The 27,124-nt window shown below is 50.4% G+C and overlaps 1 protein-coding gene across 1 annotated transcript in view; it reads left to right on the forward strand.

Annotated features, from left to right (window-relative positions):
* The window catches only part of EHMT2 (euchromatic histone lysine methyltransferase 2), a 346,377-nt gene that overhangs the window by 264,411 nt on the left and 54,842 nt on the right, over window positions 1–27,124 (forward strand). The window contains exons 21-22 of the mRNA XM_069635011.1: window positions 24,866–25,033; window positions 26,270–26,414. Coding sequence (XP_069491112.1) covers window positions 24,866–25,033; window positions 26,270–26,414 — 313 coding nt within the window. The remainder of the gene's footprint in view (window positions 1–24,865; window positions 25,034–26,269; window positions 26,415–27,124) is intronic.

Genomic DNA, 27,124 nt, shown 5'->3' on the forward strand with positions numbered 1-27,124 from the left:
GGAAGACGGTCCTCGTCGTACCGCTTCTTGATGACATCTGGGATGAGGGGGTCGCCCTCCTCAAGAACCCTGCCATGGCTCCTGCGAAGAGGGACCGGTACGAGAAGAAGTACCGGGTCCCCGACGCTGCCCCCTTGTGCCTTAGGACGCAACCTACCCCGGATTTGGTCGTTTCGGCGGCGGCCAAGAAGAAAGCGGGGGGGGGGGCATCAGCCTCGACTTCAACCTCCCCGCCGGACAGCGAGGGTAGGAAGCTGGATGCGATGGGACGACGTGTCATCTCATCTGCAGCGACGACCATCAAGGCGGCCAACGCCCTGGCCATCGTAGCCCGCTACGACAGGGAGTTGTGGTTCAAGATCGCCCCTCTGTTGGACTTCCTTCCGGACGCCAAGAGGGCTGAGGCCCTGGAAATCTTACAGGAAGATGAGATTGCCTCGGACCACGCCATTATGGTGGCTACGGACATGCCTGAGACGACGAGGATGGCTCAAGGCGATGGATTTCTGCCAGGACGTACAGACCAACGTCTACCCCTACCTGGACGACTGGCTCATACGGGCAAGGACAAGGGAGCTCGCCGTGGAACCCACTGCGAAGACCGTCCAGCTGCTCACGGACCTGGGGTTCTCCATCAACTTTCCAAAATCCCACCTGGTCCCGTCGCAAGTTGCCCTGTTTCTGGGAGCACAGCTCGACACAGTGGCGCGGCGGGCCGCACCGTCGGAGGAAAGGATAAGGACCATCCTGGGAAAGGTGCAACGTCTGCTGGCCACGGACGTCGCCAGAGTGAGGTCTATCAAGTCCCTCCTCGGAATGCTGTCGTCCTGCATTTATCTGGTGCTCCACTGCAGACTTCGGATGCGGCCCTTGCAAGAATTCCTCGAAGCCCACTGGATCAAGACGACGGGCAGCTTCGAGGACAGGATCCCGCTCGACGAAGCGTTCCGTCAGGCGATACGATGGTGGGGTGTCCGCTCTCATCTGACGGCGGGGAACAGGTTTCCTAGCCCCAGCCACCAGGTGACGGTGACGACTGATGCCTCCCTGGAAGGTTGGGGAGCGCACACCGGGGGTCCCCACGTGAGAGGCCTTTGCCTCCCGGAGGAGAAGACTCTCCACATCAACATCTTGGAGCTCCGTGCAGTGTTCTGGGCCCTCAGGTCCTTCCTTCCGTCCCTCAAGGGCAAGGTGGTGAGGATCTTCACCGACAACACCACCACGATGTTTTACATTCGGAAGCAGGGCGGAACCAGATCCCCTGCCCTATACAAGGAAGCCCAGGATCTGTGTCATTGGGCCGTCGCCCAAGGGATGTTTATGGTACCCTTTCATTTGGCAGGGATAAAAAAACACCATCGCCGACTCACTCAGCAGAGAGCTGCGCTCGTGCCGCGAGTGGGAACTGCGCCAGGATCAAGTGGACCGGCTCTTCCGACGATGGGGCGAACCCCAGATCGATCTCTTCGCGACGGCGGCGAACTCCAAGTGCCGGAGGTTCGCCAGCAGGTTTCCCCAACCGAGGAGCATGGGCGATGCTTTCTCGTTCCCCTGGGACGGCCTGTTCCTTTATGCGTTCCCGCCGTTGCCGTTGCTACTCCGGCTCGTCAACCAGCTCAAGAGGTCCCGGTGCAGGATGATCCTCGTCGCACCGGCGTGGCCGAAGCAGATCAGGTTACCGGACCTTCTGGACTTGTCAGCGTCCACACCAGTCAAGCTGCCGACGGACGTGGATCTTCTCTCCAGAGAAGGAGGCGCCATTCTTCATCACGAACCAGAGTCGCTGAACTTGCAGGCCTGGCTCCTGCAGCACTAGAGTTTGGAGGATACGACATCCCGGCCGACTGCAGAGAGGTTGTTGCGAAGGCCAGGGCATCCTCAACTCTCAAGTGCTACGGACACAAATGGAAGAGGTTCTCTGTCTGGTGCCGTGCACAGAAGATTAACCCTCTGCAGATTACGGGCCGTCAAGTATTGCCGCACCTATTGTCCTTGGCCAAGGCTGGCCTATCTCACGCTTCCATCAAGGTACATCTGGCTGCCGTCTCACGTTACACCAGAACTACAGGACGGGCGTCCTTGTGGTCTCATCGACTGGTGAAGGAATTTATGAAAGGACTGTTCCGATCATTCCCACCGGTGAAGGCCCCTGCCCCGGCGTGGGAGCTCAACGTGGTGCTGACTAGGCTCATGGGGGCCCCATTCGAGCCTATGCATTCAGTGCCGTTGAAGTTTCTGTCGTGGAAGACGGCATTCCTCGTGGCCATCACCTCTGCACGACGAGTGGGAGAGATCCAGGCCCTGTCTTCCAAGCCTCCATACTTGACTTTTCACGACACGAGGGTGGTGCTGAGGACGCACCCCTCCTTCATGCCCAAGGTGCCGTGGGACTTCCACCTCAACGAGCCCTTGGTGTTGCCAGTTTTCTTCCCGTCGCCTTCGTCGCCGGCTGAGAGGACTCTGCACTCGCTGGATGTAGCTAGAGCGCTGAAGTTCTATGTGGACCGCACAAAGAGTTTTCGCAAGACATCACAGCTGTTTGTGAACTTTGGACCTGTGAATCAAGGGAAGGCTCTCTCGAAGACTTCAATTTCCAGATCGCTCTCCGGCTGCATCATGCACTGTCACCGGTTGGCAAACCGACCGTTGCCAGGCCGTCCGAGGGCCAATTCGACCAGAGCGATCGCTGCTACTACGGCGTCTGCTGTGCCCCTGCTTGACATCTGCAGGGCTGCTACGTGGAGGTCGACGCACACCTTCACGAGATTCTACTGCGTCGACCGGGATTCCAGGGAGGAGTCCAGAGTCGGCCAGGCAGTGCTGCGCAACCTGTTCGCCTAAGGTGAGCCTGATGAGGAGGTAAGAGTTGCTTAATGTTGAGTTGTTGTATTGCTTGATATTGAGCCTTTTGCCACCTCCCGTGGTTGTGATGTGTATACTGCTATGTATTCCTATATTCATGAGCATGTGAATCCATGCCAGACCCCATGCTGGAGAAGGAACAAGTTACTTACCTGTAACTGTTGTTCTCCAGCATGGGTCTGGCATGGATTCACATGCGAACCCTCCCGCCTACCCCTCTGCGGCTCTTCACTTGGTCATACTGCCACTTCACATGCTACCAAATCTGAGGATGGCTGCCAGGGACGGGGCTTAGGGAGAGGGCAGTCATTGGCTGGGGGCAGTATGACCCAGAGACCAGTGATTGGTTACTACTGAGAAAGACAGATCAGAAACGAAACTGATACTGATTTTTTCTATACCGAGGATTCCCGGCCTGACGACGGGGAATGTTCATGAGCATGTGAATCCATGCCAGACCCATGCTGGAGAACAACAGTTACAGGTAAGTAACTTGTTCCTTTTCCCCTTTTCCTAGTTTCTCATCTAACATTTTTATGTTACCCTTTCTACAATTAATGGCTGGTGGCAGTGGATTACTTTTTCCTACCATTGTGTGTTTCTACAGCGGGCTGCAATCGCAGCTGCAGTAAAGCACCCATTGGTGCCCTTTTTGTCAAAATGGCACCGGTCTTCTTTTTTCGCCTTCTCTTGTAGGAAAGGTCCTTCTTGAGATTTACTCTGTGCGCCAAATCAGGTTTGGTCCCTTTGTTTGTGTTGGCTTTGGCGGGATTCACTGGTGAAGCCTGCCTCTGGCTCCCGCGTGTCTGGCAGGGGCAGGAAGTGAGGGAGGTGCCCGAATCTCCCTGTGCTTAATCCCCTTGGTTACAGGAATGCAACCAAAGGTGATTGGCTGGTTGGCTGTCCTTTGAGGACTGCCATCCTGCTGTATGTGACAGCTAGGTTGCAAATGAATGGGAGAAACCTGCATAAAAGGAAGGCAAGGCTTCTTGCTTGGAAGGCAGTCGACCACTGGTCGAAGGAATCCGAAGAAGAACTTGGAAGTGACACCTGCTGCAACTCCTGGACCGTTGGTTTGCCCGGTGAAGCCCTGCTGCAGTGCTGAAGCTCCAAATTAGCCTCGACTAAAGAAGCCCTGCAAAGGACGACTTGTCCCCTTGGGTTGGTGAGACCAATCGACCCCAAGACAAGCTCATCTGGGAATCCTCTCGGAGATGGCTGTACTTCCATTGCTGCTGCAGGAACCAATTGCAAGGGAGAGGAACACCAGAATCGAGTGAGTGTCTTTAAGTCGGACCCGCGCTCCAGGAAGATCCTCCAGACTCCATGAAGCGTGACTAACCAAGTCTGAGCCACCTTAACAGAGTGCTGGAACCCAGATGCGAGGAAAGTCCATTAAGGTATCCGAGGACCGCTGTGGTGCTATTTGCGAGAGTCGCGAGGAGCTGAACCCCCAAAGTGCTGCTGATCTTGCCCATTGCTGCCGCCGACCTTCAATTCGTAGTGCAGAAGTCCCCAGATGTCCTCCCTCTTGTCCCCACGACTGAGGCCCAGGAACAACAGAATCTGCAGAACTACACAGGAACAGAAGCCAGCTGGAACCAAGTTCTTCAAACCAAAGGTACTGTAAAACTAAGGGGTTGCCTACCTCTTGTTGTGTAGCCTTGCTAGCTCTCAGTTGAGACTTGTCTAGGTTACTTTTGCATTGTAGCTTGCAGCTTTGCCTCTCACAAGCCTCCCAGCTTGTGGCCCTACAGTGATTTCCTTTTCTACAAAGACTTCTAAAACATTGTGCAAGACTTTTTTTTACTTACCTGCACGAAGTGCTTCAGCTCACCTAGACTTTTGTTCAATTAACATTGGCTGTCCTGGCTCCCTGAAAGACTCTTCTTACCTCTGACTTTGTGCTTTACCTTTGCCTCAGAGTGTTAATTTACTTTGCATTGGAGGGTTCAAAAAGTATTTACCTACTTCAGAATATTTGTTAACCTTTGTTGTATTCCCTAAAACCTTTTCTTTGACACCAAACTCAGTATATCTCTAAATGTGCCAGTGATATCAATGTCCACAGTGTCCTAGTTATTTAAGTCACCCCAGGGTGTAGGAAGTGTCTGTGTGCCATCCCAAATCGGTCTCTACTGATTTACAGAAACTGAGATACTTGTCACTGTGAATGTCTGTGTGATAACCTTACAGCTCACATTGGCCCCTCTTGAGATAAGCCTGGCTACTCTGCCACACTACCAACCTGTGTAGTAGAGACCTATACCAAAGGTTGGGTTACCTGTTGCCAGGTCAAGGTTGGTGGTGTCTCCCAAAGGGTACTTCATACAATCTTGACTAACATTTAAAAAGGCAATTCTTTGTAACAGTTCAAGTACCTTTTGGCAATACTTTTCATAATCAGTCAAGCTGGTGAATACTCTTTGGATATGCACAATACACTTCTCATACACCTAAAGTGACTTCAATTACCAGGATAGTATTTGTATTTATATATCCCACCAATATACTTTTATAGACTCTGAGTTGCAGGAAGAAGGGGTTAAAGGAATAGTTCACTGAAAAATTGTATTGGCTCAAATGATGGACCATGATCAATAAAATATATAAAAAATATTTATTAAGAAAGTTCCTATGTAAACTTTTGAGCAAATGAGGCTCAGTCACACATTTCAAGAACTAGTAAATGGATGAGCCAACTGTGCTTGTGTCAATCTCTGGCCTTGCAGCACTAATGAAGCAAAAGCCAGCCAGCTGTAATAAACAAAAGCTACCAGCGGGTGGCTTTTGCTCCATTATTGCCGGAGAGCAGAGATTAACATAAGCTGCTGCTGGTAAGTGCTTTAAATTTCATTCTTTTTTCAAAGCACTGCAAAATAAATGCTGTAGTTTTATTTCTAACTTAGAAAGAAGACCGCAGCATTTATAACATTGTATTTGTTTGCTGTGGCTTCAGCTTTGAGTCTCCTGGGATCCCCTGACCTGGGAAGGCCATGAGACTCAAAGCTGAAGCCACAGCAAACATAAATACAACCTTGTTGTATTTATAAATGCTGCTGTTTTCTTTCTACGCTTCCCAGGCTTCTCCCAGCCGGAGGAGCCCGGGAAACGTAGAAAGAAAACAGTAGCATTTACAAATACAACAACGTTCTATTTCCCCTGACACGGGGAGCCCAGGAGACTCGAAACGAAAGCCGCCGCAGTCTGAAATACAATAACGTTGCATTTATGATTTTCGTGGTTTTCTAACCACGGCAATCACAAATACGTTGTATTTATAATTGCAGCGCCTTTGCTTTTTGGCTTTCATTTTACATTTTCTGTGCTTCCCTGGGCTTGGGGAGCACCGAAAACGTAAACATTAAACTGAAGGCAGCCTCCTCCATGTACAGCCCTGCTCTGGCTGCAATAAGCAAAAGACCCCATTGGGGGTCTTTTGCTGCTTGTTTAGTGCCGCCAGGGCAGAGCTTAACATAAGCTGAGGAGGCTGCCTGAAATGACAAAATGGATGCTTCCATGTAAACGCTTTGAGTCTCGTTTGCTCAAAAGTTTACATAGGAAATTTCTTTAAAAAGATGTTTAATGTACATTTTTGATTATTGCCCATCTTTTGGGACAATAACATTTTAGAGTGCCCTATTCCTTTAAGGATAATCAGCAGGTTAGAACAGTTTCTAAAAAAGGCGAGGACAACTGAATCATCCAATGAAGTCTAAGCAAGCCTTTCCCAGCACTGAAAGTATTCAACAAGCTACAACCTATGAGGGACAAGCAATGCCAAAGTCAATTAATTTAGAAGAATGCCTTTAGGGAGCCAGGACAGCCAAAGTCACTTGGACAAAGTCTAGAGTCTGATGCACTTCTTGTGATAAACATTCACAAAGTCGGATTGTTCAAAATGAATTCACTGAAGACACACAAGCTGTTATGCCAGTGCATAGGGTCGTTGGAATCGACTCAAAAAGTTAAGCAAGTGCAAATCTCAAGTGAGACAGCATAACTTGAGGCAAGAAGGTAAGTACCACCGAGCCCAAACAGTACCTTTTGGATTGAAGAAAAGTGGTTCAGCTGGATGTCGTCTTGCTACAGCTATGCAGACTCTTGTTCCTGATCCTCAGTCATGATGACAAGAGGGAGAACGTCTGGAGGGCTCCTGCAGCGATACTCAAGATGGTCGTCTGCAGCTACGGGATCTTAGATTCAGTGGCGCTTCAAGATTTCAGCACCAAGCAAACGGCACTGTTGGGCAAGAATTGATGTTGTAACCCTGTGGGAGACTACACAACCCTTGTCCTCTTGGTATTGGGTAACCCACCTTTTGGTATAGGCCTGTACTACACAAGTTGGTAGGGTGGGTGAGCAGCAAGGCTTACCTCAAGAGGGGTAACTGTGAGTGGTAGAGCTGTAGCATTGAAATCCACCAATACAAGTATCCAAATAACACTTGCACCCAAGGTTTCTAGTTAAAATAATTATTTAATTATTTAACGGTCAGTTTTAAATAAGCATTCTTTAAAAAGGGCAATGTGTGCAACTCTCAAATAAATTTTAAAATACCTTCTTAGAATCAACACTGGTTTTCCTTGGACGCGGAGGACCAGGCGTCCGTACACACGATCCAGGAGGATCTGGAAAACTACACCGATGGCAAAAATCCCAATGGGGACGATGACGACAGAGGTGATGACAGTGGACCTGCCGCAGATGACTGCGCACAGCCCAGTAGGCCTACCGCCCCAACCTGTCCGAGGGACATCCTTTCGACCCTGCACACCCTGGTGTATCAACCTCTACACGTGCCAACCCCGAGACATGGTGAATGACGACTAAATGGCCACTGCGGGCGGTCCGCCACAACCAATGGCTTTCCTCCCGACGAGGTGGGGTCGTTCCATAGCATGGTTGCCAGAGAGTCAGAACTTTTCCAATTGACCCCAGAGGAGACCAGGAAGGAAGGTTTCCTATATCAACGACGCGAGGCCAAGAGACCACCATCTTGGCGGTGCCTTTCCTTGACGACATTTGGGCGGAGGGCCTGGCTTTGATGAGAAACCCAGCCAAGGCCACGGCCAAGAGGGATCGGCTGGAGAAAAAATACTGGGTGCCAGAGTCTGCACCAAAGTGCCTACGTTCACAGCCTTCCCCGGACTCTGGTTTCGGCGACAGCAAGGAAGAAGTAATCTAATCCCTCGTCTTCGTCACCCCTGATAGCGAGTTGAAGAAGTTAGCTGCCATGGGAAGAAAAGTAATCTACTCTGCAGCGTCACCAGTCAAGGTGGCCAACGCCCTTGCAATGTTGGCCAGATACGACAGGGAGCTGTGGTAGAAGATGGCCCCACTACTGGAGTTCCTACCCAATGACAAGCGGGTCGAGGCACTTTCCATCCTCCGGTAGGGGGAGGTGGCATCGTACCATGCCATCACAGTGGCCCTGGACGTCGCGAATGCAGGGTTCCGACAGATGGGGAACGGTGTCTGCCTCGGTCATCATGGCTTTTTGAAAGCCAACGACTTTCATCAGGAAGTCCAGACGAAGGTTCTGGACCTACCCTTTGACGGGGACAACCTCTTTCGGAAGGCCGTTGACGAGTCGTTGCAGGCCGTTGACGACACTGAGACGGCCCATGCCTTGGACACTCTTCAACACCACCCGTCCTTTCATGCATCCAACGGGAAGTCTGGCAGATCGTCAAAAGGTTTTCAGTGGAGAGTCCTCTTCGTACCGTCAACCCTCCCGGTCCACGACCCAGGAGGCCTACAGAGGCTGTTCCAAGGCTTTCGGTGAAGGTGGCCGACGTCGTCTTCGCTCTCAAGGATGCACCCTGGTGGGAGGCCGGTTGTCTGGTTTTGTCAGCGAGTGGAAGATCTCCACTGACCGATGGGTCCTGGATGCTCTTACCCACAGAGACACTCTAGAGGTCCAGCCAAAGTGTCCGTGGATATGTCTGGTGGCCCGGCAAGAGTAGCACATCCCTCAGCTCCTGCAGGAAGTATGGGTCATGATGACAAAAAGGGGCGATAGAGCTGGTTCCAAAGTGACTGCGGTGCTCCAGAGTCTACTCCAGATACTTCTTGGTAAAGAAGGCCGGGGGCTGGAGGCCCATTCTAGACCTGCAGCATCTCAACAAGTACTTCAAGTCCCAAAAATTCAGGATGGTCACGTTGCAGCACGTCCTCAGCCAACTGGAGGAAGGAGACTTCTTGACGTTGCTCGATCTGGAGGACGCACACTTCCACATTCACGAGAAGCATCAGAGTTTCTTGCGCTTGGTAGTACAGGGAAGGCACTACCAATTGAAGGCCCTCCCCTTTGGACTGAAGTCAGCGCTCAGGGTGTTTACGAAGTGCCTGGCACCAGTGGCAGCCCATCTGCATCTACACGAGATACCCATGTAGCCGTACCTCGACGACTGGCTCATCCGGGCCAAGTCAAGGGATGTGGCTGTTGAACACACATAGAGGCCCGGCTGACTGCTGACAGATCTGCGGTCCACCGTCAACTATACAAAGTCCTGCTTGATACCATCGCAGAACACACTGTTCCTGGGAGCCAGGCTCAACACCGTCTCCTGCCTGGCGGCTCCCTCGGAAGAGAGGCTAGTGGCCCTGGTGGGCAAGGTGCAACGGCTGTTGGCACTGAAGACCGCCACAGTGCGGACCATCAAGTCGCTGCTCGACATGTTGTCGTGCATCTACCTGATCCAGCTCTGCAGGTTGTGGATGCGACCCCTTCAGGAATTCCTGGACGCTCGGTGGATCCAGGTGTCTGGAAGCCTCACAGACAAGATTGCCCTCAACAAGGAGTTCCATTGAGCGATAAGGTTGTGGGGCGTGTGCTCCAACATCGCTGGGGGCACAGGTTTCCAGAGCCCGCCATACCAGGAGACTGTCACCACGGACGCTTCCCTGGAGGGCCGGGGAGCCCACGCCGGACGTCTCCACGCCAGAGCCCTGTTGTTGCCAGCGTAGAAGGATCTCCACATCAATGTCTTGGGGCTACGGGCGCTGTTCTGGGCCCTCAAGTCGTTCCTTCCGTCCCTCCAGGACAAGGTGGTGAGGGTCTTCACAGACAATATCACCACAATGTTCTACATCAGGAAGCAGGGGGGCACCAGATCCCCAGTGCTCTCCAGAGAGATGCAGGACTTGTGGCAGTGGGCCGTCGCCCAAGAGATGTTCCTTATCCCTTTTCGCCTGGCAGGAGTCAAGAACACCATCGCTGACTCCCTCAGCAGGTAGCTGCCACGAGTGGGAACTTCGACAGAATCAAGTGGACCGCCTCTTCCTCAAGTGGTGCAGACCCCAGATCGATCTGTTTCCGACAGTGACAAATTCCAAATGCCCGAAATTGGCCAGCAGGTTCCACCAGCCGAGGAGCATGGGGGTCGCATTCCCTCCGTTACCTCTCCTGCTTCGAGTCATCAATCAACTCAAACGGTGCTGATGCAGGATGATCCTCTTCGCCCGGGCATGGCCGAGATAGATTTGGTACCCCGATCTTCTCAGCCTGTCTAAGCCGCCCCCGGTCAAGCTGTCGGTTGTCGCAGATCGGCTCGCCAGAGAAGGAGGTACAATCCTGCATCACGACCCTGGGTTGCTGAACCTGAATGCATGGCTCCTGCAGCCTTGGAGTTTGGAGGGTTTGAGTTGCTGGCGTACTGCATGGAGGTCCTTGCCAGAGCGTTGTCGACTCTTAAGTGCTACGGGCACAAGTGGAAGCGTTTGCGACGTGGTGCCGGACACTGAAGATCAACCCTCTGAGGGTCACAGTCTCACAGATTTTTCCATACTTGTTTTCCTTGGCCAAGGCGGGGCTGGCGCGCGCCTCTATCAAGGTGCATCTGGCAGCTATCTCCCGCTACACCAGCTCTCCAGGAAGGCCTTCTCTTTGGTCCCACCGTCTAGTCAAGGAGCTCCTCAAAGGACTGTTTCGATCTTTCCCGCCGGTGAAGGCCTGAGTGTTCTCTGTGGCAGAAGGGATGGTCAATAGGGTCTATTGTCCAACAGGCAGTGTGAGGATAGATTCTTAAGCGGTAAAAGTCAGAGTTCCTTTGGAAGACTGTTCAAGCAGGTGAGTATTTTACTTTAGAGTTAGTTGAGGGTCCAGGGGCTTCACAGAAGACACCCTAGGAGGATTCCAGCAGTGGGACTGGGTGAACTGGACGACAAGAGGCCTTCTAATCACAGAAAACACCCCACAACTACACAGGAATCACAAGAGACTTAAGGTAAGTAAATACCCAAGTCGGCACAGTACCCCAGCACAGAAGATTTTGCAGCAGGAGAACTTCAGGATCTGCAGCCAAAAACCTGATTGGTGGATTCCTTGGATTCCTTGTCATGGTGACTGAAAACAGGACCTTTGAAGGGACTTTGCAGCAGGGATCAACGGGGAAGGCTATAGGCAAGGTTTTCCTCGCGGCTGGATGCAGCTCTGTGGATTTGGCACCTTTTACAGGAACACAGAAGAAGATAGAATATCGCTGGCTGGATTCTCGTCGTTACAAAGGTCCAGCACTCTGGTGAGGGGACTTTTCGGATTTGATTTGTGTCTTTGGAGATCCAGCAGGATGCCCACAGTTTCCGCGAGATTCAGAATTCAGAAGACTCAAAATGCAGGTCTTCTTGAGCTAGTTTGAAAACAACAACCCCGACCCAAAGCCTGGTGGGTCAGAGTCCCCAGTTCGATTGGAAGGAAGGGCAACAGCAGGCTCGGGTTAGACAGCAGGCTCGGGTTAGACAGCAGGCTCTCCGGTCGCTGGAAATTGTCTCCGCTGCTTTTCCTTCATCATCCTCTTCGGTTTTTGTTCCAGTGGTTGGCTTGTCTTCAGCTTCCAGGTTCGGAGTATTTAACAGGAACTACACCTTGAGCCTGCACCTCGGAGGAGCCGGTCCCTTCTCCACACTGCAGGAGCAGTCCCCCCCCCCCTCTGGAGAGGGTCAGGGGCATCACCTGCCTTAAGGTAGGCCTCTGGGCACGTTTGCCCCAAAAATCGAAAAATCGCCATCTACAACGGATGTCGCTGCAATTTGCCTATTTGCCCTTTATAATTGCCCCAAGTGCATCCGCTGTGCCCCAGCAATGCAATTTCGCTGTTTAAAGCCTGCACACACCATCTGAGTGCTAGCCTCCATTACTTGCCACGAGGTCTAGCCACTCCAAGATGGCCGTGCCGAAAAGGGTAATGGCTGGCTGGGCCTAACCCTCACCAGGCGCATCCCCCTGCGACCCGATTGGCCTGCTCTCGCTTCTTCAGAGCCAACCAGACGCCGGCAGGCGAATGCCGGCAACACCCACTAAGGCTCGGCTCCTGTCTTGAGCCTGTCCTGAGCCGTTGGGCCAAGGGCCATGTCCTGCTGCCCATCCCGCCGACAACACTAAGGTACTCCTGCCCTACCCTACGCTGGCCGCAAAGCTACAAACAATCGCTCTTGCATAATTCATGCCCCCATCTTGCACCGCAGTGCACACGTGAGCTATCCATACCACATAACGAGTCTCGGCACCTTGCGGATTGCTGCCTCTTGGCACTCGTTCGGATCTGTAACTTTTTGAGCCGCACCTGTGTCGCACTTTGTACTCTTCACCTGCTCTTCCCTCTATGCCTGTCATTACTCCCCCCCCACGAGCCTCTGTGTACACTGCTCTCTCCGCTATTGCTCAACCGTATGCTCAACTGCAGTCACCACAGGTCTATCCACCTAAGCTAATATTTCACAGTTGATACTTCAGTGCATTGAGTCGAATTACATGTAAGATTTGCTGACTGTAGCCTCTGTCTGAGCCCGAATGTTCTTGCAGCTCTGTTGACTGTAGTCTAACCTGCATTATTTGCAGCCTAATGTGCATTACTTGAATCTAGATGCCCTAGCATTGAGCCCAAATGACCTACCTAAATTGCATTACTTGATTCTAGATGCCCTAGCATTGAGACTAAATGACTTTTGTAGTCTGCTGTTAGTAGCCTAAATTGCATTTTAATCTACATGCCCTAGCATTGAACCCAAATGATTTCGGTAGACTGCTGTTTGTAGCCTAATGTGCATTATTTGAATCTAGATGCCCTAGCATTGAACCCAAATGATTTCTGTAGACTGCTGTTTGTAGCCTAATGTGCATTATTTGAATCTAGATGCCCTAGCATTGAGCCCAAATGATTTCGGTAGACTGCTGTTTGTAGCCTAATGTGCATTATTTGAATCTACATGCCCTAGCATTGAACCCAAATGATTTCTGTAGACTGCTGTTTGTAGCCTAATGTGCATTATTTGAATCTAGATGCCCTAGCATTGAGCCCAAATGATTTCGGTAGACTGCTGTTTGTAGCCTAATGTGCATTATTTGAATCTAGATGCCCTAGTACTAAGCCCAAATGATATTTGTACTACTGATAATTGTAGCCTCACTGCATTAGTGCAAACACAGTTGCTACCACTTACTGGCACCACACCACAAGTGACTTGTTAACCAACTAATCACGACATGCAGTCGATGTCCTATACTAACCTCTACCTCACCCACATAGTCATTTTAGGATCTTTATCCTTTACTGCAAGCAGCTACCCTGCTACCATCCTTAAGACACACCACAACCGCCAATTTACTTGTCCTTCCACCATGCTCCACTGCTCGGACCCTCCATCGAACCCCTACCTTAACGACCCAGCCCTGTGGCTCAAGCACTTTGCAACCAAACCTACACCTAACCTCCCATGCACACTACAACATAGGAATATCAGACTTAGATCCAGACTGCCCAGACCACCCTGTATTCAGTGCAATCACTCCGCTCCTTCACAGCCCAACAAACCTGCAGCACCCAGCCCCACCCCGTCCACCCCACCCACCTCAGCGCTAAAGGGAGCCCTTATTAATGCAAGATCCCTTACGGCCCATGCCCTTGACATCGCTGACCTCATCACTGTCCATAACCTTGACTTCCTAGCCATTACCGAAACCTGGCTACATGATGCCTCTGGCCCACTCCTCACCTTATCCATACCCAAGGGTTATACTATTATTAGAAATGACCGCCATGCCAACGCGTCTAAAGGAGGAGGAGTCGCTTTCATACATAGAGACAAGATCACTATGAGAGTTGCCAACAACACACAATTCGGCTCCGCAGAATCACTATCAGTGAAACTTTCTCTCTCTCACACCAACACAGCAACACTCCATCTTGTGTACAGACCTCCAGGTCCACTGGGCTCGTTCATTGACGATGTTGCTTCCACCGTGTCAGCTAATACCAAGCCGAATTCCCAGATACTGTTATTAGGTGACTTCAACCTCGGCCTCTCTGATCCCAAGGACCACATGGCCTCTGAAGTTGACACTACCCTTTCCAATCTAGGCTTCCAGCTGCGCATTTGTGATCCTACACATAACAAGGGTAGAACGCTTGACTGGTTAGCTGACCTAAATTGCAATACTAATGTCATCTCCAGCGATGCTTGCGCTTGGTCTGACCATCCTGTTATTACCTTCCTCCTGCCAGCCTCCAACCCCCAGCCCACACCTATTATAGCCCCTGCTGTACCCACCAGAAATAAAAAGGATATTACCAGGGAGAAATTGCTTCCTCTTATCCTCCCTTGCCTGAACACTTTCGCTTCGCAGCATAAGGACAAGGACCCCACTGTTTTAGTAGACACCTTCAACAGCTTGATGATCAAAGCCATTGAGAGCATAGCCCCAATAAAAATTCGCAAAGCCAAACAACAGTCCCACCTAAACTCCTGGTTCACTCCGGAGCTTAACATGCTGCGCAAAGAAAAGCGTAAGGCCGAAGCCCTCTGGAAAAGTCATCCCAGCCCAGCTAATAAAGCCTCCCTACTGATCACCTCTCTCAACTATAAGGAAGCTATCCTTCAAGCTAAAAAAGAGACCTATAATTCACGCATATCCCAAGCAGAATCCAACACAAGAGAATTATTTAAAATTCTCAAAGAATTAAAATCCCCCTCCCCTGTCCCTGACGTGTGCACCAAAGACAGCACTTGGTGCAACAATATACAAAACGCACTTCTCAACAAAATAACCACACTGCAATCCAAAATTAACGCCAAACAAAACTCCCTCCACACTCCCACATTCAGCAACACCCTGCCACCTAAAATAACCACCCCTGACTCCCCGGCGCCATTCAGCTTCACACCGCTCTCTGTTATGGAAGTTGAAAAAATGATCTGCAACTTAAAACCCTCCAACTGCCAAGGGGACGCATGTCCAGCCCAGATCATTAAGGAATCAGCTCATGACCTTGCACCTATTATTACCACGTTTATCAATGCCTCCTTTCAATCGGGAGTGGTCCCCAACAACTTGAAGGATGCATGGGTCATCCCCCTCCTAAAAAAACCCACCTTAGATCCGGAGGGCTCAACCAACTACAGGCCCATCACGACGGTCCCATTTCTGCTAAAAATCTTAGATAGAGCAGCGTATCTTCAGATACAGAACTACCTGGAAACAAACAATCTACTAGGCACGAGACAATCCGGCTTCAGACCTAAGCACGGTACCGAGACAGCCCTCCTAGATCTCATAACCCAAATTGAGGACTTTAAAGACAAAGGCAAACTAGCCCTGCTATTACTATTAGACTTATCAGCAGCCTTCGATTTGGTTAACCACCAAATCCTCTGTCACCACCTGAAAACGGCCGCCCACTTCTCTGACAAGGCCACTAACTGGATTCAGTCCTTCCTGGATAACAGACAGATGAGGGTATTCTCCCCCACCGCCGCGGCCAACCCCACACCAGTCCCTTGCGGAGTCCCCCAAGGATCGTGTGTATCCCCTACCCATTACAATGTTTTCACTAAACCCCGGTTTGATGTGCTTGACTGGGTGTCACCTACACTAACTATGCCGATGACACCCAGATACTCATCCCCATCACCGGCGATTACACGGTAGACTCGAAATCCTTAAATGACATATACCTCGTCATCCAAACTTGGATGGCACAACATGAGCACTGTCTCAATGACAAGACGGAGCTCCTCATCCTAGGCACACAGCAAAGACTTAACAAGCTGAACCCATTGTTCAGCTCCTTCAATATTGATGGAAATTCCATAAAAGTCTCCAAAGATACCAAAACGCTCAGAATCTACCTCGATTCCATGCTCTCCCTCCACAGACAAACGAATGCAGTTGCGGCCGCTGCTGCTTACACCTGCAAGCTTATCACAGCATGCCGCCCTTTTCTGTCCACTCATAACTGCACAATCCTTGCTAGAACTCTGGCCATGTCCAAATTGGACTACTGTAATGCACTGTACCAAGGCACCAATCAAGGCAACTTAGACAAACTCCAGGTCATACAAAACAATGCCATCAGAGCAGCCCTGAATATCCCTAGATCGGCCCACATCTCGGAAACCAGGAAGAACCTTCATTGGCTAGCAGTCACCCAAAGGATCTCGCTAAAATCGCTTGCCCTAACCTACAAGTGCATGAATAACCTGGCCCCCATCTACCTCTCCTCACGGTTCACGCAGTATACACCATCTCGATCTCTAAGATCCACCATCAACCAGAACCTAATGGTCCCCAGATACAAGCTCCAAACAGCCAGTGGATCCAGCTTCCCAGTTCTGGCAGCCAAATTATGGAACTCTGTCCCCCTTACTATCAGAAATCATCCTTCTCTGAATCTCTTCAAATACAAAGCCAAACATTGGCTAGTTACATCTGAAGTCCAAGCTGCACTGTGAATACTTGATTACCTATGTATATATGTACAAATTACCAATGCTGCTGATTACTATGTCAATGTAAATGTTACCTGATATGTCGGAATACTATGTAACCATTGTTGCTAACATATGCGCCCGGTACCCTCCGGGCCTGGTTTGCGCTATACAAATAAAACAAATACAAATACAGCACAACCTCTGCATTATCTCCCTGCATTTTACAGCAAGGGTCGGTCTGGTTGTCCAACCAGCACAGCCAGCCCCCCACTGGGATTTGTCCCCATTCAAGCAAGGCGTAAGACCAAGGGCTGGGGAGTTTTGGACTCCTCCCTCACTTCCTGCTCGCACAGACAGACTGGAACCTGGGTGGGGAGTCCAGGGGACTCCCACCAAAGATAACAATTTGCAAAGGATTTTCCCGCCCTGGATGTCAGGGGAAGGAAGAAAGAAGGACAGGAAACAGTAAAATGGTGAAAAAACAAGACGGGCCATTTTGGAAAAGTGAGCACCTTTGGGTGCCTTTACTGCAACTGAGAACACAGCCCTTCGTAAAGGTGCTCCGAATTAGTAAAAGGAATCACTGCCATCAGCCATTAAAGGTAAGCTTGTCCATGTAACAGAATTGTTAGTTTTAGAGTGAAAGGGGATACATTGCATCTCCCCAGCACTCCACATAAGGTGGGGTGTGCTGGTTTCACCAAATAAAATATAAAAGTGATCCAAAGATCCTTTCTACCCTTGGGAACTGTAGTTCGAGGGAATTGTGTCCTCCGACGTATTCCACATCTTTGACAGGTAATAACCACAGCTGTGCTGCTTCGGAAACCTTTTTGGCGTAGCCGTCCTGCGTCGATGACGCTGATACGCTCCCTCGAGGACCTCTTCCGACGGTCGACTTCACCGGATGTTATAAGTAGGACGCACGATGCCCGTATTCTCAGTTCCATTTTTTCCACGAACGTGTTCGCTTCGAAATCTCAGCGTGCCTCGGTTCTTGTACATCGGTTCTTCGAATATCATTGTGTTTTATCGAAAATATGTCTTCGTCTTCTGCTACCCCGAAGTCAGGCTTTAAGAAGGGTCGGGACTGCGGTTCCAAGATGTCTCTAACAGACCCGCACAACATATGCCTCTGGTGCCTCGGTGAGAGCCACGCCGCTGATCACTGCGACGAATGCCAGTCGTTGACGTCGAAGGCATTGCAGGAGCGGAAGAAGAAGCTGTCGGCGGGTAGGGTTTCCAAACCCCGCAAGTCAAAGTCTGCTGGACTTTCGACGGACGATTCGAGGGGCGACTCTCTGCGTCGGCGTAAGTCCATGGGGTCTCGTTCCAGGAGTGGGTCCCACCATGCTTCGGCCTCTTCGAGGCATGCACGGAAGCGCCGTCATCGGTCGCCTTCCCCGTCTGAGGACTCCGCCAGACGGCGGGTTGCTTGTCCTACCAAGCATTCATCTCCGGCAGAATGGGACGCCTTCCGCAAGGAGATGACGGCGATTTTTGAGTCGCAGGGCACCGTTCCGTCCACGCCTTCGAGAGAAGCCGGCGAGGAACGTTCTAGGGCCACCGCTCATACGCCTTGGGGCTCACGCGGTCTGCGTGATCACCGGGGACCTTTGAGGTCCCGGTCGGACAAGGAAGATCGCCACCGTGCCCGTTCCAGGTTCTGGTCCTCGACGCCGTCGAGACCGTTGGAGCCTGTGAGGCCTTCGAAGAAGGCATCGACGCAGTCGGCGCCTTGTCCGTCGAGGGAATTTCCCAAGGCTCCGGCTCCGAGGAAGCCATTGGCGCCAAGGCCGTCGAAGGATGCGCTCGGAGCTCTGGCCTCGAAGCCGCTGTCTAAGTCGACGGCGCCTCGGTCGACGTCGACACCAATCCCATCGGCGCCCCAGATGCCTTTTGAGGAATTTCTGCCGGAAGTACCCCGTAGAGCTGTGGAATCTCCTAAGAAGGCGCTCAGCAAGTCTGTGCGGCCAATACTGGACCCATACTCTGTTCCTCCTCCCAGGGTGGTCTTGTTCCAATCCTTGGAGTACATTTCAGAGGTTGAGGAAGGGTCTGAGGAAGAGGTACCTCCTGAGGTTCCTGATGACTTGTTGTCTGGACATAGCCAGCTGGAAGACCTGCGTCAGTCTTGGCATGACGCCAGTGGTCTTGATACCTCCCCGGAGGTTGAGTTTGGCAAGCCTGAGCCTGGTACGCATGCTGACTCATCGTACAGGCGCCTCATGTCGAGGGTGACGGAATATCTGGGTTGGTCGGCTCCACCTGTGCATTTTCTGCAGGATGACCCAACGGATATTGTGGACCATAGTCCACCCACTGACCCGGTGTTGCCCTTTCACATGGCCTTACAATGAAGGGTGGCGGTGGCTTGGACTGCTCCGGAGAGTCTCCTGGCAGTGAACAAGTCTTTGCAGAAAAAATACCGTCGAGCCAGTGGTGACCCCTGCTACTTGTCCACGCACCCTACTCCGGAGAGTTTGGTGGTGCAGGTGGCTACGGCCCCAGCAAAGCAGGCGGCGTACCCTACAATCCCTCCCGATAGGGACGACAAACGCTTTGATGGTTAGGTGAAGAAGGTATTTTCTTCTGGGGTTATGGCTTTAAAGGCAGCCAACTCCGTTTGTACCCTTGCAAGATTCATGCACACTCTGTGGAATTGTGTGTCGTTGGCGGCTGAACATATTCCCGAAGGGGAGGAACGGGATGGTTTTCTTGCCCTCGTTCAGGATGGCAAGGATGCCATGTGTGAGGCCGTTTAGTCGGGTCTGGATGTGGCAGACTGTGTCAGCCGGTCCATGGCGGCGAGCACCATGATGCGCAGGTTTGCGTGGTTGCGGAAGTCGGGATTTGCTCCTGATATACAGTCCCGGCTTCTCAACATGCCCTTTGATGGTGTCCATCTTTTTGGCAGTAAGGCTGACGAGAGCCTTGAGAGGTTGCAGACCTCCAAAGCTGCAGCAAAGTCCTTGAGTGCTGCAGTGCGTCAACCTCCGCCTTTTCGGTCTAGTGGACAGCAATGGAGGGGAAGCTCCTTTCAATACTACGGTAGATCGAGGGGAGCTGCCAGTAAAAGGGGCCAACGTAGGAGTACCAGAGGTGGAAAGCAAGGTACTCGGGGTGCCAAAGCCGCTCGGGCAGTTTCCTCCTTGCCCTCAGGCACTGCCGCAGCCGCTTCAGCTCAGTCATGAGGCCATGGCCCATGGTTCGCCGGTTGGGGAAAAGGCTGGCACAGCATCTGGTAGAATGGCGTGCCATTACTTCAGATGTGTGGGTTCTGGATATCATAGCCCACGGCTACTGTCTTCCTTTCCGACAGAGGCCTCACAACAATCCACCAGGGAAGCTCTCTTTGAAGAGTCCGGATCCGCTCCTTGCGCAGGAAATCCTATCCCTGCTAGCGGAAGGCGCCATAGAACTGGTGCCTGTAGCAGAGAGGAACAAGGGATGGTATTCCCCATATTTTTTTATCCCGAAAAAAGACGGAGGATTGAGACCCATCATGGACTTGCGTAGTTTGAACAAGCTCCTCAGGAAGTACAAGTCCAAGATGGTTACTCTTTTTCAAGTCCTCCACGCACTTCAACTTCAGGATTGGTTGGTGTCTCTCGACCTCAAGGATGCTTACTTTCATGTGCCCATTCATCCCAAGCACAGGAAGTACCTGAGGTTCGCGGTTGGCTACTCGCATTTTCAATTTCGGGTCCTGCCGTTCAGATTGACCTCCGCCCCGAGGGTCTTCACCCAGCTGATGGTGGTGGTGGCAGCGTATCTCAGGAAAGGGGGGGATTCACGTCTACCCCTACCTGGACGATTGGTTGATCAGGGTGCGCTCTCCCGAGCAAGCCCTGGATCATCTGTCCGTCACCTGCCACTCCCTTCACAAGCTGGGCTTCTCCCTCAACTTAAAGAAGTCTCATTTGACACCTACCCAGCGGCTCCAGTACATCGGAGCAGTGCTAGACACATCCCTGGGTCAGTGTTCGCCTCCCCAGGTGAGGGCTCATCACATTCTCCAGATGGTGGACAAGTTTCAACGTGCCCAGAGTCTCTGGGCGTTCGAGTTCCTGAGATTGCTCGACCTCATGGCATCCTGCATTTTACTGGTGCCAGAGGCCAGGCTGCGGATGAGATCTCTGCAGTGGGCACTCTAGATGCAGTGGTCGCAGTTCTCTGGCAGGATGTCGGACCCCGTTCAGATTCTGCCCTCGGTCGCCCAGGACCTTCTGTGGTGGGCCGTCGAAGGACATCTGTTCAGAGGGGCTCCGTTTTGGCAACCGTGGCCGGAGGTGACGATTGTGACGGCGCATCCCTCACGGGTTGGGGAACTCATGCCAACCAGCTGACAGCCAGCGGTCGTTGGTCTCCGTCAGAGTCCAGAATCCACATCAATCTGTTAGAGCTGTGGGCTGTCAGGCTGTCCCTGAAGGCTTTTCTGCCGTCTGTACCGGGGAAGAATGTCCTGATTATGACGGACAATACAGTGTCCATGCACTACCTCAACAAAAAGGGGGGGGGCAGGGTCACTCCCACTGTGCAGGGAGGCGTTGCAGCTCTGGTTCTGGGCCATCCAACAGGAAATTTCGATCTCTGCAGTTCTTCTGGCTGGAGACGAAAACGTGGCGGCGGACGCTCTGAGCAGGCAGAGCACGGTCTCTCACGAGTGGGAGCTGGCTCAGGAAGTTCTTTTGGAGATCTTCGCCCTTTCGGGAACCCTGCAAGTGTATCTCTTCGCCACCAGTGTCAACCAGAAGTGGGAAAGATTCTGCTCGCGGGAATTTCCTCCAAGGGACGCGTTCGTAGTGGAGTGGTCCTTCCCACTGCTGTACGCGTTCCATCCAGTCCCCGTCTTCCGCAGGTGTTGCACATGTTGCAGAGGTTCGGCTCCCAGATGATCCTCATTGCTCCGGCATGTTCCAGGAGAGCGTGGGACCCGGACCTTCTAGACATGTCCATCTGCCCTCCACATTGTCTTCCCTACCGAGACGATCTGCTCTCACGGGAAGGGGGTTGAGTTCTCCATCCAGATGTCAACTCTCTCAGCCTTCATGCTTGGTATCTAAAAGGCTGAGCTATAAGGATTGCGACCTCCCTGAGGACGTGATGGAGGTGTTGCTTTCGGCCAGAAGGCCGGCAACAAAAGCCCTGTACCGTTGCCGTTGGAAGAAGTTCTGCGACTGGTGCAGGGTACAGAATGTGAATCCTTTCCAATGTTCCATTCCTTTGGTTTTGTCTTTTTTTGCTTTCTTTGGCCCACAAGGGCCTGCATATAGGTACCATTAAGGGTTACCTGGCAGCGCTGTCCATATTTAAGCGCTCGTCTGAGGAATGTTCTTATTTCAAAATCCCTTTGATTTCTCAGTTTCTAAAAGGGCTAACTCGTGTATTTCCACCGTCGCTTTTCCAGGTGCCGGGCTGGGATTTGAATTTGGTTCTAAAGTTCCTAATGGGAGCTCCGTTTGAGCCCTTACATTCTTGTCTGTTGAGACTGTTGTCCTTTAAGACTTTATTTTTAGTTGCGGTTGCTTCCGCACGCAGAGTGAGTTGCAGGCACTTTCCGCCAAACCACCCTTCACTGTATTCTATAAGGACAGGGTTGTCCTTAGGGTACGGCCTTCCTTTCTTCCGAAGGTTGTGTCGGAATTCCATCTGAGCCAGATGGTAATTCTTCCGGCATTCTATCCTCCTCCACATCCTGATAAGGATGAGGAGAGGCTCCATAGGTTGGATCCTAGGAGAGCTTTGAGTTTCTATCTCTCACGGATGTCCCGGGTCAGAGTGGACGATCAGCTCTTTATTAGTTATGCTGGAAGGCGTTTAGGTCAGGCTGTTTCTAAGCAGACCATGTCTAGATGGATCATTTTGACGATCTCTGAATGTTATCGTTTGGCGGGGAAGGACCCTCCTGTAGGTTTACGGGCCCATTCTATTAGGGGTATGGCTGCCTCCACTGCACTACAGAGGGGTGTTCCGATTCGCAATATTTGCGAAGCGGCCACATGGGCCTCTGTCCATACCTTTGTAAAACATTATTCCCTGGACTCTAGCCATGGGCAAGATTTGGCCTTTGGAAAGGCAGTCCTATATTCTGCAGTTTGATTGGGCATTCTAAATTTTCTAAATTCCTTTCCCACCTCCTCACATAGGTACTGCTTTGGGAGTCTGTCAAAGATGTGGAATACGTCGCAGGACACAATCCCCTCGGAGAACAAGTTACTTTCTTACCTGGTAACGTTCTTTCGATGGGATGTTCCTCCAACGTATTCCACATCGTACCCTCCCTACATGCCCCACTAGAGAATTTCTTATGCGATTGCAGCTTACCGTTCCGCAAGGCTTTCTGTAGTCATACTGGCAGAAGATTGGTGCCACACGTTCTGGGGGGAAAAAACTACAACTGAGGCTACGGGCGTCGTGCGTCCTACTTATAACGTCCAGTGACGTCGACTGTCGGAGGTCCTCGAGGGAACGTATCCACGTCATCGACGCAGGACGCCTGTGCCGAAAAAGTTTCTGAAGCAGCACAGCTGTGGTAATTACCTATCAAAGATGTGTAATACGTCGGAGGAACATCCCATCGAAAGAACGTTACCAGGTAAGAAAGTAACTTGTTCTTCTCTCAAGGTTAGGCATAGAATGCTAAAAGGGGAGCCCCTACGGCAACCTAGCAAGAACATGCACTTATTGCCAAAAAGTTGTTAAAGAGGATACCTTTAAAAAGACAATATGTAGAGGCTAAGAAATTACACCCATAGAAAGATTAAACCCATAGAAAGATTAAACGATTCTGTGAGTGTGGACAAAGGTTCCCACTCACAGAGGTATAAGGAAAAATGATCGGTCAGTAAAGCAAAATGTTGTGGGGTTGACACAGGTCAGGAAGATTTACCATTTCTATGAAAATCTTACCTAACATAAGCTTTAAATTTGAATTATAGTGGAAAAGGGCCTGGAGAAGGGAGTCATTTTCCCAGGAGTGAATTGCAGCACAAGAGGGGGGAGTGATCCTCCTGGGCTATCAAGAAGATCAAGACTCTTGGAGTCTATTTGGATCCAAATCTTAACATGAGAATGCACATTAGTAATCTTGTGTCGATTTCTTATTATTATATAAGACTCCTGTCTCATATACGTCCATACCTCTCCACTTAGAGCAATGAGCCTATCGCTAGAGCGATAATAAGCTCTAATATAGACTATTGTAGTAGTCTGCTGATGGTAGTCAATAAAGGTGAAACTGCTAGACTACAGGTTATTCGGAATAGTGCTGTCTGTGTGATTGTAGTACTAAGAAAACGTGACCAATCACATTTCAGAAGCCAGGAGGGGTTTACACTAGCTCCCAGTGGAAGCCAGGATACACTTCTGTTTGTTAACTATAATCCACAAATGCCTGGATGGCTCGAATCCACAATATCTAGTAGAAAGGATAATCAAGAAATATGTGGTGAAAAATTGGAGATCAGATCATTCTAAATTGCTGGCGATACCAAGTGCTAAATTAGCTCTAGTGAACAAGAGTGCTTTTCACACAGCAGCTCCCAGACTCTGGAAGTCAATCCTGTCTGGACTCCGAAGGGAGGAATCCCTGGATAAGTTTCCTTTTATGTAGTCCCCCAGTGTTCAGCAGTCATTGCAGGTATTCTAGGTCGCTCCTATATGTTGTCCATGTTTCTGCTTCCTTCTTTGCGCCCGTATGCCTCTAGGCCTGTTTGGTTTGCGCTGTGCAAATTAAATAAAGCAAAGTGAAAGAACTTGGTTATTCTTTGAACTTTTGTTTTGGTGGAGAGAATCCTGGGAAAGGGAGTCATCCCCTTTGCAACTGTGAATATTATCCATTTGGAACTTTTGTTGGGGTTATACCGTTTGTTGGGGTTATACCGTTTGTTGAACTTGAACATTTGTGCACTTCCTATGGCAAAGGTAATACCCTTCACACCGTAGAGTTAATTTTAGAATGCGAGGGCTAGGATAGGATTTTGGGCACAGGACAGTTTTGCTTTGGACTTCTTGACAGGCCCTTAGCTTTGGTTGAGGTAGGGAAATGCCTCTTATATTAGGGACAGTGAGGCATTTCCCAACCCCTTTGTTTAATAAAGGTTTATATCAAACACCATGAGTCTCCTGTGTCCGCGTCTCATTCCTGGCTCCTCACAATAGGTAGGATACCGCAGAATAAGGTGAAACAGTGTGGCTGCTTTTTCTGGTTGACAGAACTTTGGGAAAGGGGACCATTCATTGATTTATTCATACACTGCTTTCGCCAAAGCCTTTTCTTGTTTTCTTACAGATTATTCCTGTCACGGGGCGCAAACCCTGAAATCCGAAATAAGGAAGGTGATACACCCTTAGACCTGGCCTCAGAGAATAGTGAAGCCTGGTTTGCCCTCCAGCTTAACAAGAAGATCCGGCAAGGTATCCAGAACCGGCTGACGCGCACAGAACGGATTATCAGCAGGTATGGCAGAGATGATGATTTATCTCGATGGACAGAGCGTCTTAAAGGGGCTCTGCTTGAGTTAGAAGGAATTTCCTGCCTAGGCTGTAGGTTTAGTGTCCAGGGAGATCAATCTTCAATTAGTTTACAGGGCTTATGCGTTTGTCTCACTCTTCCAGGGGTAGATGTAGCTGAGCAGCAAAGGCTACCCTATAAAAGGCTAACGGGGTGGAGAAAAGGTACAGAGGTAACCTACAGTCACAATAAGGAATGTTCTCAAAATGTAGATGTATAAAAATACACTTTATATAGCTTTATGATCAATGAATAAGGGAGTATGTTAGAGATGGATATCTTTCAAGGCCATTTACGCCTTCATCCTAAGCCCCTCCTTTTACTTCCACTGCCCCACCTCGTTCTTATTCCTCCCTCTTAGCTAATCTACTACCCTTCCCACCAGCTCATTTTTTCACCACCTTCTACGTTCCTCTATTCACCTCCTCCTTCTCGGCTTCCAACCACCACCAAACACTCTCCTTTGCCTTTTCCAAAATCCCACAACTCTGTCCTGTTGCAGTCTTCTTATACATTTCTTTTCCCTCCTCCTGGACCGGGCTTGCCATGAGGGTTTTCACCTATTTGTGTTGCCAGTCCGGGATTAGTGTGTTGAATATTCATTGCACTGTAAGTGTCTTTGATCGATGAGCATGGGGTGTGCATGTCCTCTGGAACGCAGCTTCAAAAAATCTGGTCTGATATATTGGATTAATCTTGTTCATGCATGCATGGAAATGCGGAAGTTCTGAGAGGGTTTCATAAGCTGTCGCCGCTGCATCTCTGATTAGTGGGATCTAAGTCACACTGTCTGTAGGCAGCCCGGTTTTAAGGAGAAAATGAGATCTCGACCTTGACTGCTGGGCCAGTATTTAAGGGCCACTAGACTCCCCTTTCTTGCTACTGCTTTACATCAAATTTCAAATGTGGTAATTCCGCTACCCCAGATGCAGATGCTGGGAAAGTAACCAGTGGATGCTCTACAGTACGCCCCCCCACCACAGACCCTGCATCATCGGGCATGTGGCGATAACCAGTCCCCATGGTCATTTTCGTCAGCAAAACCACATTTATGCTGTGGACTTTGATCGCACACACCCAACATGCATGACTGGTCACTCTTCCAACTGACTATTCAGTTTCTTGGCACACTCCACTCTGTACTAGTTTCTGACTGTTTTCTGTCGATTTGCTGTTGTTTAGGGATATTGCCCATGGCTACGAGAATGTGCCTATCCCCTGTGTCAACTCTGTGGATGAGGATCCCTGCCCAGAGGACTACAAGTACGTCTCTGAGAACTGCGAGACTTCCACGATGAGCATCGACCGGAACATCACCCACTTACAGGTATACTTGCACCTCTTTATGGCGACACATTTCAAGCACACAAGGAACAGAGCGCTCAGAAGGCATCTCATGTATGAAAAACAGCCGGCAACTGTGACGTGATCTGCTTATAGGTGTTATACAAACTCATTCCAGTGACACCCTTCACAGGCAATACCGCCAACACCGAGGGTATCGCTCTTCAGGGACATAAGCTGCTCACAGGTAAAACACATGTCTCTTGACACCTTGCAATGGTAATGCAGCCCTCAAGGTTTTTCCACACAGGAAATGCAGGAGTGAGTCTCGCAGGTCAAATGAAAAAAGTGATCTATCTAGTATAGTCAAAGGAGCAGGTCATATGTTTGAATCCTGACAGTGCTAACTTGAGCTTAAATCCTTCTAAGAACAGTGCATTGAGTACCAATTAAATTGGTTAATAATACCTGTTATTTACAGCTTGTTGAAATGGCCTTAACTTATCAAGACCCACTTATAGTTCATGGAGCTCTAAGCAGAGTTCTCTACAGGAACATCAAAGTGCTCTCGGTCATGGCTGATAGCGTGCAGCGTTAGTGGGTGTGACTGTGTGCGCTTGTTAATCTCTCTTTAATGCTCTGTTGACTTGTTTAGATTATTGTGGTTGAGGGCTGCAATTGGATCCCTCTTGTTTCTCCAATGTAACACTTGTTTACCAGTTCTCTGCCGATGCTTTCTCGAGTTGTTGTACA

This window comes from Ambystoma mexicanum, chromosome 13 (genome assembly GCF_040938575.1).
Source record: "Ambystoma mexicanum isolate Mex_15411 chromosome 13, UKY_AmexF1_1, whole genome shotgun sequence".
In the NCBI taxonomy this organism is placed as follows: domain Eukaryota; kingdom Metazoa; phylum Chordata; class Amphibia; order Caudata; family Ambystomatidae; genus Ambystoma; species Ambystoma mexicanum.